Genomic DNA, 12,117 nt, shown 5'->3' with positions numbered 1-12,117 from the left:
TTTTTTGTTTTTTCAGACTGTCATATGAATGCATCCCCAGGACTAGAAGCCTTGCATGAACTTGATCCTCCTTGATTTTAGCTCATCTGTCTTGTTAATCATTGTCATCAGCTAAAACAAAGGACTGGTAGGATGACATACCCAGAAAGTGCAGCAGTCTTGACAAGAGAGGAGCAAAATTACTACTACTACTGCTACTACTACTACTATTATTATTATTATTATTATTACCACCTCCTGAGTATTATGAGTCTTATTAATGTCTTAAAAGTGAGAATTGAGGTTCAGTGCAGTAGGTAATCCTGATATATTCCCAAGTTTCTCAGGTCTCATCTGAATCTTAGAGCAAATAAATTCCCAGACATCACATCCCTTCCCCCAGCTATGGGAATCACATTCAGCTGAACACAAGCCAAGTTCTCCTACTCACTCAAGGGGAATGGGAAATCTCACCATAACTGGTGGAGAAGTTACTACTGAAAATTAAAACAGGAACAAGAAGAGAACTGACAGTCACCAAGAGGTTAATGCAAACAAGGTGCTGACTCCCCTCCACCCTAAGAAAATTGAGAGTGAGCACCACCTTACTCACTGCTTGCTTGCAGCCACCCAAGCAAATTCACCTGACATCAAAGCCTTGAAAGAATGACTCCAGGAGAAGCTTTGGCCATCACCACTGGGCCTTCACAGCCATCCTCACAGGCACAGGAGTGTCACACCAGGGTGACCATGCAAGCTCTGCCACAGCACAGCCACACAACACAAACACCACCAGCTCTGGACTTCACCCTTCCATCAGTGGGTGCTGCTGGGGGCAGGGGAACAGGAGAAATGGTGCAAAATTAGCCTTGTCCTGGAAGAAAAAGGGAAGGAAAAAACCAAACCAAATGAAATAGAAAGAACAGAAAAAAAAAGACAGAAATTCCAAGGGGTTGGAGAGTGCTTGTTCCTCTGACTGTCTGCTCTGCAGACACAGGGCAAAAAACCTGATGAGACACAGGCCCATTACTTTCCTCTCTCTTGTACTCAACGGACAGGTTTCTGTTTACAGGTTCCAAAATAAATATAATCCCAAAGTACAAGTAAGAGGTCAAGAAGGCTTGTGGTACAGCCCCTTAATCCACATTCAGAGCCTTGGGATTAAGTCATAGAAAGCACCTGACTTCAGTGCCCTTAATCTCCAGAGCCATGCCTAATGGGATATGTTCTTCTGGCTGAGAATTTCTCACTTTCCCTAATAACAAAATGTAAAGAACACTAAAAATCCACATCAACATCTGCTTTAAGCACTGCTTGCTTCATTGGATCAACATTTAAACAAAGGCACTTTGTTAACCTGGAGACCACAGATGTTCCTCTGCTCAAGAAGGCACGAAGAGGAAAAGCACAAAAAGAGGCAAGCACGCTAAGACTGAAGTGAATTTGCTTACCCCTTTCTCCAGACTGCCAGAGATCAGGTTTTGCAGACCAGGAGTCAGATGGTGTTACACTCATGGGGATAAAAATGGAGCATTCTCAGCAAGACAAATGTTGTGTAGGTGCAGAAGCACCAGGGTGCCAGTGGCTGGCCACCACAACCAGACACGTTTTCAGCTCTGGTTCTGCCCTCCCAGCTGAGACCAGCATGGTGCCTTCAGGGCACCACATGCTCCATAAATGTGTCTTCAGGCTGGGAAGCTCACCAGGCTGGCACCAGCATCTTCTCTGTGCAGGATGAATAGTTTTGGGATCCCACCAGAGAAGTAAGCGAGCAGGGTTTACATCTTTGCACACTCACCTGCATCTCCTCACACTCACTTCCACAAGGTGTTTCACATTTTCTCCAAGACACCTTTTACCCCTGTGTACTCTGCTAAAACCACACCTTTAAAACAGTTGGTTTTTTTTTGACTAGAGCAGGGTAATTACAGCCAGTGTTTCCAGAACCTGCCAGTTCTCAGGAGAGCATCTGAAAACGTGGCAGCACAGCATGGGTCAGCAAAACAAAGCAAGGCTGCATACAGAAAGCTGGCAAAGGTGGAATTTTTTCCTCTCTGCACACCATATGCTGCTGCATGACTGGATGAATGGTCAACAGAACACATTTTATGTCTACCTTTGGTAAAAATCAGCCAAAAATAGCCTTGGTTCTACCTTTTTGGTTATTCATTGTGGCGCTGCTCATCAGTAAAGGCTCCTCCAGATCAAAGAGAGAAGAGTCAGAGCACAGCACTAGTTTGCTGATGGGAGGCATTACTGCATGGTTACTCATGGAGCTGACACTGATGAGTAAAGGGAAGAGGGAATTTACCAGCAGCTCTTAAAAAAATAAAAACAACTTCAATTTCATCATAAAACATCGGATTCTACTAACAGGGGTCACTTAACCTCTCTGAAATATGAGCAAACTGGTGCTACAGCAGGATAGCTGATCAGACCTTGGAAGGGGTCCAACTGTTCTTGAAAGAAAGAAACCTTCAGTCCAACCCCTTTAAAAAAGGCACATTACCCTCTGACTTTGAGCCAACTAGACAAAAACACGTCATCCAACTTGACTAATACACATGTTTCCAATTTACAGAAAGACTCTTGGTTTCAAAATTGAAATAAGATGCCAGTACAGTAGAGGAAGTTCTAAAACAATCTCTATAATCCAAGTTTTCTGGCAGTTTGGGCTCCATCATATTTCTCCAGCCAAGAAACACTTCCAAAGACGACGTTAGCTGTTGTGTGTGGGGAAACAGCCTCACAGAGCCAGAAAGTACCTGACAGAATTAATTCCTTGCTGAACCTTTGGCTATGGGTTCAAACACACATGCCTTGGATTAGAGTCTGTGTTGGGCTTACACAGCACCTTTCCCTGCTGGATCCCTTCTCAGCACACGTACAGAGGGAGAAAAAGAACATTACAGCACGAGAGCACTGACAGAGGCATGATAGGAAACTCCTGGGTGACAACACTGAAGAGAGCATCTCAAAGCCAAGGACTAGAGCATGTCCCTGCTCTTGTCACTGCTTCCTTCAGCACGACTCTGCATCTTAATGGGTGTGAATCAATCATCAGTCATCTTCCAAAGCACAAACAGCTGCCATTACACCTACTAACCATGCATCTGCAGCTCTGACTGTACTGAGGAGGCACGAAGCCCTGCAAGGGATGAGTTTCAAAGATGCTGGAGAATTTTTCTTCATTCTGGCCTGACTCACACATAACCTTTGCATTTACACAGGTTTGTGTCAACATCGTCAGTTTCCAGCAATGAAGAAAAAGCAGAAACTCCAAAGGGCTCCGTGGTTTGGCTTTTACAGCCTCTTTTCTCCTTCAATGTTCACAGGGCACTTCTGAGCCCACAGCCAGACTCCAGAGATAAAGTGCCATAGTCTCCTTTTCTGTCAGTGCACAGACACCCTGACTGGAGCAGATATCCCATTACCTGTTGTTGTGCTGCATTACAAAGCTATTCAGCTTTTCTATTTCTTTCCAGCATGTGACCTCCATGCTACTTCAAGGCTCTTAACCAACTCTACCCTGAGAAAGAAAGTGAATTCAATGCCACACAGCTAAGTCAGTCACTTACATTGCTAAATAAATTAAACCAGTGACAGCAGCAGTCTCAGGACCATCTCACTGGGCCAACCAACTGAACTGGAAAAGAAGTAGACAGCACTGGCAAGATCATCATGATTTGGTCAGCAGCAAAAGGCAGGGAGACCTGAACTGGTGTTAGCATGATGCTGTCAGAAGGAACAGGAGCTCTGCTCCATTTTTACATTCCCTTCACTCTAGAATTTGTGACTCACTACACAATGAAAAGGCTTTGCAGAGCACTGCAGTATGACTCAGATGAGAATACAGCCAGAACAAAGCTGTTCATATCAAGATATTTTCAACCCCAATGATTCATGGGAGGATTAGGAAAAGAACTGGTCTGATAAGATCCTCTGTAGGGAGGACTATGGAGCAAGTCCTGCAAGTGGCACACGAAGGCAGCTCTGACAGGACTCACCAGCATGCCAAACCCCTGCACAAGAAGGACCACAACCCCAGCTCAGTCTACATGGAGATTCACCTCAATTCCTCCAGAAAAAGAAAACAACTGGTTGCACTGCTTGTAGTGGCAGAAGCAGAGCATCTGAAGGACATCGGGATACACATACATTTTTAAACAACCTAGTCCAGAGGGGAAGGATCTGTTCTGCTCCTCCACACTCACACACACTGGTCTAACCTAATGCAACAAGATATGCTGTGGGAGAAGATAAAGAGTAAAGTAATACCAGAGAGAGAGAGAGAGTGTTTTAGAGGCTGGCTCAGGTGAAGAAGGTATGCAGCCAAAACCTGCAGCTGCACTGATCTCAGCCCTTGGCAGCAGCACTGCCATGAGCACGTCTCATGCTCTCAGACAAAAGGAGGAAGCCCCAGAAGGTTGGTACACAATGGCTGCAGCCTTGAGACAGCCCAGCACACAGCAGGCGTCCCTGCTGCCCTGGCCAAGGGACCCCTTGGGACAGAACAGCAGAAGCAGCCACTGCATCCACATCCTGCTGGACATCCCCCATCACCCAGGGTCCCAGCAGACTTAACAAAGGCCTAGACTTCAAAGAGTGGCAGCATGTGCTTATCTGCCCTCCCTCTGAGAGGTTTCAGGGCACAATGGCTGGGCTGCTGCTGCAGGGGAAGAGCAGCTTGGCATTACCCTAATCCTGCTAGGCAGAGGTGCAAAGCCTCTCCAGGCAGCAGCCTCCTCACCTGCAGCAGCACGTGGCACTGCAACAAGTGACAGGACAACATGCAAACTGCATTCCACTTCTGGCTGCAGTGGGATGTTCAGCTGATGCACAATTTCAAAGCCCATCACAAAACAGGAGTACAACAAACAGGTGGGTATTTACTAAAAGGTGACTGAAGAAAAGAGTTTTTTTATAAGGAAAGTGCTGCTTTCCTGTGGTCACGGGTTGGGAAATCTTTTCTAGAGAAGCAGTGAAGAATCAGAAAGGGTACATTGCTTCCTTCCTCAAAACACGTCAGAATGGGACTGGACACTGAGCCCAGCTGTGTGGCTATTTATGACAACAGTCCAGCTCCCAGATGAACAGGAGCCATGCAGTTTAGCAAAGGCAATTCTTCCTCACAGGTAGGGACACCCTGCCCTTACCTGTGCCCATAAACTTGCTCTAGCATCCCCCCCACTGACCTCTCCTCAGCCCCTGGGGAAATCAAATGCAGTGTGCAGTTTAATAGTTCATACTTAAGAATCAGAGTATCAATCACTAATGGAATAGAAAACAAAAACATACACAATTTGCACCAGTGAGACCTACAAAGTAAAGATAAATAAGGCAAAAATAAAATTAAAAAATGGACTTCCTAATTTTGAGGATGTATATGATCTCACATGTTAAATACAAAAGGTTCCTAAGATAAGGAAAGACAATGCCAGCACAGGCTGCACGCAGAGCAAGAGTTGCAAATCCATAAAAAAAAAATCTAAAATTCAAACCAAAAGGCCTTCAGAAGCATTTAAAAGCACAAGAGAGCATTTATCATTACAGTTCCCAGTGCTGGATTAAGTTTCCCTGGTTCACTGCATTAGAATTAATCTATGTGCCTACGAACTCCAGAGCCAACTTGCAGAGCCACAGCAGCAGCGTGGTTATATAACCACAGCTCTGACAGCACAGGCTGCAGTGCTGCTGGAGCCTGCTGCTACCCCTCACCAACACCACAACCAGCAAAGCTGCTGCTGCTCAAACCATTCTCTTGGTGACAGACGCCTCAGTAATGCAGACATTGGAGTTCGGATTTGATAAAATGTTTTCTTGAGAGCTGATGTTAAGGCTTAAAAGGCCATCGACTGCTGTGCAAGAAGTCCTTAATGCCATCAAGGGAGGGGAGACAGCTACACAGGAGGAGAGCAGCAGAAGGCTTTAAGTGGGAATATGATTACTGTAGAAAAATTATCTGACAAACAAACACAACCCCAGATTATTGCTAGGAATGCTTTTAAGCAATTTAAGTGAAAACTGGTACATCTGCTGTCTATTCAAAAGGTCACCAAGTGCTTATTTCATGATAACACACTCCCAAGATCTTTCAATGAACTCTTAACTTCTGATCTCCAGGATTGCATATCCCTTGTTTTGAAGGCAGCTACCCTCTGAGGTCATGGAAATACAGTTCAGCTGCTGTGCAGTGTTACATCTGCATGTGGCCATCTTGAACTCTGCTAAGCCAAGGGAACTAAAACAAATTAACAAATTGAAGCCTCAAAATACAAAGTTAGCTCAAAAGTCCCTTTGATTTGCTGGTATAAAGATATTTCTTTGTATCTACCCACAGCTCTTTAAATACATCTCTCACAGATCTCTAGCTTCAGTCCTCAGATCTGTTCATCTGTTTAGAACAAAAAGCCAAAACATACTGCTTCCTAAAGTATTTCTAATACCTTCTACTCCTAGAATAAACAAGAACTGCTTAGATGCTTTAGCCTTGATGCCTGTGTGCATGATAGCAGGCTGTGTATATAGGACACTGCAAGTATGTTCAGAAAAGCAAAATGGTGTTTTCAAAACCAGAGACCGTGGCAAAACGAGGCAGCAGAGTCACTGCAGCTCTGTTCCAAGATGACAGCAGAGAACACAGATGTTGGAGCACACAGATTCACTCCACAATCATTTTAATTACATGCCCAGCCAACCAAGCACAGGATACAGGCTAAGCGGCATTTAAAAAAAAAAAAAAAGAGCTGAACACAAGTATTCTGCGAGCATCCTCCTGTGCACTTGATGCTAACGCCACTCTCGTGCATTAAGTCATCTGTTTTCCAGCAGGCAGGCAGACGGTTTGGAAAGGCACTGCTGGCCTCGCTGCGGGGCTGGCAGCATCAAAGGGGATGGTCAGTGCAGGCTGCACAGGACTGGCACAGAGGGGATGGATGGTCAGAGGAGCCTGCACAGGACTGGCACAATCAGAGGGGATGGATGGTCTGTGCGGGACTGGCACAATCAGAGGGGATGGATGGATGGATGGATGGATGGATGGATGGTCAGCAGAGCCCGCACAGGACTGGCACAACCAAAGGGGATGGATGGTCAGCAGAGCCTGCACAGGACTGGCACAGCCCATGGTGGCTGCGGGCAGCCCCGGGGCTCCAGGCCGGGACGGTGCCTTTCCCCGGGCAGCGCTGGGAGCCGGCCGGGCCAGCCCTGGCTCCTGCCCCGCTCCAGGGGTCGCTTAGCGATGCGGGTCAGCGGGCACACGGTGGCATCGGGTCGAAGGTTGAGCTCACTGATTCTGGAGTGCTTTTCCAACCTCAGTGATTCTATCAATCTGTAATTTCAGCTTCTGCCAAGAAGAACCCGCGCTCCGGGCAGGCTGGGGGCAGCTCGGCGTGGTGACCTCCCGCCCCAGCCCCGCCTGGCCCGGCCCTGCGGGGGCACCTGCTCCGGGAGCAGCGGGGACACGGCACCCTCGGCCACCCACCCGGGCAGCCCCAGCGGGGGCCGCACGCCCCCTTCTCGTCCTCCTCCTCCTCCTCCGCCTCCGCCTCCGGGCGGGCCGAGGCCCCGCTCCCGCCGCCCCTCACGGCCGGGGGCGCGCACCCCGCACCCCGCGCGGCCCCGGGCAGACCCACCTGCTGGTACTCGGCGTCGTGCGGTCGGAAGTCGGCGGCGGTGAGCTCCCAGCGCAGGCTGAGGTGCGGCAGGCGGTGCAGCAGGCTCACCCACCAGGGCGGCGAGTAGCTCACGCCCGCCATGCCCGCGCCTGCCTCACCCCGAGCCGCCGGCCATGGAGCGCCGCCCGCCTCACCCGCACCGCGGCCGCCGGCCCCGCATGGCCGAGCGTCCCCCCCCGCCCGCTGCCGTCCCTCCGCCCGCTCCCGCTCCCTCTTTGTTCGCCCAGAGGCTCCGCCGCCCGCGCCCGGCGCCGCCCGCCCGCTCCCATTGGCGCCGCCGCCGCCGCCCCGCCCCGGCCCGGCCCCCGCCGTTCCCCCGGGAGCCCCGAGCCCCCGGCGCTGCGTTTGCTTCCCGGTGCCGTGAACCTCACACGGCCCTGCGTGAGGAGCGGATTGGGTTCAGCCTAAAAGCCAGCGGAGTAAAAGCAGTTTGTGCCGGAGCAAGTGGTAAAGGTGGGCATAAAGTCATTTATTGTTAGCGCCTCTCCAGTACATCTCAATGCCCGTCCAAGATCCAGAGGCAGCAAGTTTGTCCCTCCCGAATTCACAGTTGTTGGAAGCAGAATGTCATCCAGCACTCCCTTGGCTGGGCACACGCATGGCAATGACAGCGACAGGAGCACAGGTGAACATTTAGGAGACACCTCTAACTGTGTGACAGCACGACGGGGAAAAATAATAAAATAATAATTTGAACTAAGTCTTGGAATCTCTCAGAATACCTCAAAAAATGTGCAGATATGGCACTTGAGGACATGGTTTAGTAGCAAACATGGTCATGGTGGTGGGTTGATGGTTGGACTTGGTGATCTTGAAGGTTTTTCCCAACACAATGTCTCTGTGACTATGGGGTGCTGGGCACAGGGCCACGTGTTAACCCCTTAAAGCAAATAAACACAAAGAACATTCTGCTGATGTTCTGACAACTTCAATAGCTTTTGACTAGGATGGGATTTTCATATGAGTATTATCAACACAGCTAAAAAGAAATCTTATCACTCACAAATAGCATTAAGACACATGTCAGAGGGTTTAGAGCCACGTGCTGTGTGCACAAGTACAAGATATACAAGGGTACAAGATAGAAGACCTCAACTCCCTTCAGCTTTCTCCAAGAAAAGGGTTTATTTTTCTGCAGAAAGACAGCTGAACATCAGCCATTTTTTTTTTCCTTATTATTTTAATTTTTTCCACAGTGCCAGCAAGGATGGATGGAAGAAGGAATTCTTTCAAGGGCCAGTGGTCCAACATATTTCACCTCCAGTTCTAACAACCCAAAGGCAAGGAGCAGAGAGACCTCGCTGGGAGCAAGAGATCTCTGCCTAAGCCCCTTCTGACACAGAGTTTATGCAATTTGGCACTAAAACACTCAAGGCTGGAATCTGTCCTGCAGATGTAACCACAGCCACGGGCCTCTGGATGGACTCAAAACCCCACCAGGCTGCAGGTCCCAGCACCTCTGTCAGCATGTGATGGACAGGGGAGAGAAGCTGCAGCCAGGACACCACACTGAGATCCTGTTTGACAGGGCTGATGTAAATCAAACTGCACAGAAAGTTTTGGAATCAATGACAGGAAAAGCTGGATGCTGTTCCATGGGGGTGGGTGTTTGAGGCACTCTGTGGGGCTGGGGGTGAGTGGGAAAGGGAGCAGGGCTGTGTGCATGCCTCCCCTCAGCCTCCTGCTGCTGAGACAACTGGATTAAATTAGAGCAGAATGAGGACTGGGGATTACAGAGAAACAGAGGCATCAACAGTTTTCATTTCTCCCCCACAATTATTTATAATGATATGGGAAAATGAAGAGCAGGATGGATTCAGCAAACGAGGAATAAGAGACAAACCACAGGATCCAGCACTAGCCAGACTTTCCATGGCATTCCAGCCTGTTGTGCCACATCACAAAGAAATATCTACAATTCTTGGATGTCTAGCATCTCTCATTCAATCCTATCCAGGTAACTCTTGAGTACATGACCAGACAGTTATCAAGGCTCTCATGTTTAGATTACATCAGCCCTTTTTTTCCTTCCCACACAAATAAGTACACTCTCTTTTGCCAAAGCCAAATGAACAAACGAGACACTGTCATGACATCCCAGGAATAAAATCTAACAGTAAATCACCCTTGCATGAAAAGCAGTTCTACAGTCAAGCAAAGCAAACTGCAAATGTCAGCTTGTTCACTGGTAATCCTGCTGAAAAGTGACCCAAAGAGCAGTATTAGTGTTTGCTAACTTGCTCTGACAGTGGCTTTGCTAAAGAACCAATGGACAAAATAGGCAGATGAGAAGTGTTCCTCATTAAAAACAGCAAAGATAAAAAGACTAGTTTAAACCTCCAAAATAAGGCAGCCAGGGCTGTCCTCCATCCTCTTGAGACCACCAGGCTTCTACAGAAGCCTTCCAAGAAATGCAGCATTTTTCACTCTTCACAAGCTTCTGATTGCAGACATCCCTGCTGCCGAAGTGGCACTGGCAATGAGAGCACCTTTTAAACCAGCAATCTCCTAGCCCTGGCTTTTCTGATTCACTATGAAATTAAATAATTCAGCTTTTAATATAATGTGGAGCAAGGAGTCTTCCCCTTTCTGTCAAACCTAATGTGTGCCACAAAAGGTTTTAGCTAACAATACAGATTAAAAAAAAAAAAAAAAAAGGCACGTTTGCACTCCAAGTGCCAGCAGATGGATGAGTTACCCTCTTGAGACAGGGACTAAATTACAGATGGTCATGGGGAGGTCAGGGAGAGAACCGTGCCTGGCACTCAGCTGCCACTGCCGGGCCACACCTCTGGCTCTGCTGCTCCATAAACTCTGCCCTTGCAGCCAGCCGTGCCTCCTTCCCGCTGAGCTCAGCTCTGCCTCCATTAAAACTACCCTGCCTCTCCTCCCAGGGCTTCCTCTCTAATTTTCTGCTCAAAGTCAAAGGAAATAACAAAGCCAGGGCCCCCAGCCATCGCTGCCCCCTCCATGACAGCTCTGTCTCCAGCCTTGCTCTCCCAGCAAAGCCAGGGATCTTCCCAGCTGACTTCTCCTCCCAGCTTGAAGGACTTCCCCTGAGTGGAGGCATCTGCAGGCAGGAACATATATTTGGGTTTTCAAGCCTTTCCTCTGACGTCCTGCCAGGGACTTTCAGGTTTACACAAAGAATAGCCACTACCACGGCCAGCAAAAAAAAGCTTTCAGCCAACTCAAAGAAATAATAATAGGTTAATTCTTTCATTTCCAGTCCTGAGGCAATATTCTCTCTCTTTCTCATGTTTTACTGGTCTTTTTAAACTGAGTTCTAGGGAAATGGGTGGAAGATGTGGAAATCCTATTGCAAAAGCACCTGCCCGCTCTTTTCCCCAGAGAGCCACACAGAGAACATTCTATTATTTAGTTAATTGCAAAGAAACAATTACAAAGGAACTTGGCAAACTCTCTCTAATCACAGCAAGACCCATTGCAGTCCAGTAAATTCAGCAAATTAGCAAATAAGTGAACATAAAAAGGAAAGAATAACACAGCTCAAATTGCACTTTGTTCGTTTGTTTTGTCACTCTTCGTTTCTATTTAATTATTTAAGGTATTTCTTCATAACATTCTGGTACATTTTGTATAATAATGAAGGTTTACTAGCATGGAAATGCAGTACGTGGCTATTAAATATCTACCAAGAGAGGGAAGAAAACTGCCAGTTCTCTGAGTAGATTATAGAGAGCCTGTTCAGGAAAAATTTCCAGGTTAGATAAATAGAAGGTTCTGCCACAATTTGTATAAGTTCCAAATAAGGATTATTGCTCAATAATGGCAATGCAAAGCAATGTTTGTTCAGAACGTTGTAACTTGTACTACAGGCACTCATGGTCAATCCCATTTATTAAAAGCTCTTCTCATTTTCCATGCATATACCTAGAGGCCATTCCAGGCTTTTTTTACAGCAGCACTGTAACCAAGTGACAGATTTTACAGTATTCCATCCCAAAAGTCAGAGCCCAGCAGAGACTTCCAAGCTGTTACATTGCTGAGCTCAGGCTCTGCTCTGCAGAGCTGATGGGCTGAGGAGGGGACAGGAATGGCATCCAGGTGTTGGATGATGGCAATGGACAGGATGTCCCTCCTGTCCCCCCTGCTTCTTCCCACATCATTTTGAGCAGCAAGATTTTATGACACCTCCGTTCACACTGCCAGCAATAGAAGCCCTAGAGGAGCTCATGTGGTACCCAGTGTAATGTTTGTGAGGCAAAACCCTCTCCAAGAGAGCGGAGCTGGGACAGCTTGAGCCACACCTTGGGCTGGAACACTGGTTCAGACACAGCTCTGTGAGGGGAACACCACAAACACTGTCCTGGAGAGCAGGGGGAGTCCAGATGCTCAGGTTTGAAAAGGGAAATTGGGGGGGCCAGGCAGGGAGGGGCAAGGGGAGCAGGGTGCAACTTCATCAGTGAATCAGAGCAGAGTGAATCCCTGAGAACACAGC

At 47.9% G+C, this 12,117-nt stretch overlaps 1 protein-coding gene across 1 annotated transcript in view; it reads right to left on the bottom strand.

The window, feature by feature from the left end:
- Window positions 1-7,798, bottom strand: part of TTYH3 (tweety family member 3) — a 75,338-nt gene extending 67,540 nt beyond the window's left edge. Inside the window, exon 1 of the mRNA XM_059484022.1 lies at window positions 7,614-7,798. Coding sequence (XP_059340005.1) covers window positions 7,614-7,736 — 123 coding nt within the window. The 5' untranslated portion in view covers window positions 7,737-7,798. The remainder of the gene's footprint in view (window positions 1-7,613) is intronic.
- Between the last annotated feature and the right edge of the window lie 4,319 nt (window positions 7,799-12,117).

This window comes from Ammospiza nelsoni, chromosome 17 (genome assembly GCF_027579445.1).
Source record: "Ammospiza nelsoni isolate bAmmNel1 chromosome 17, bAmmNel1.pri, whole genome shotgun sequence".
NCBI lineage: Eukaryota > Metazoa > Chordata > Aves > Passeriformes > Passerellidae > Ammospiza > Ammospiza nelsoni.
Note: the sequence above shows the minus strand (reverse complement) of the source record. Positions and strands in the feature narration are given on the sequence as shown.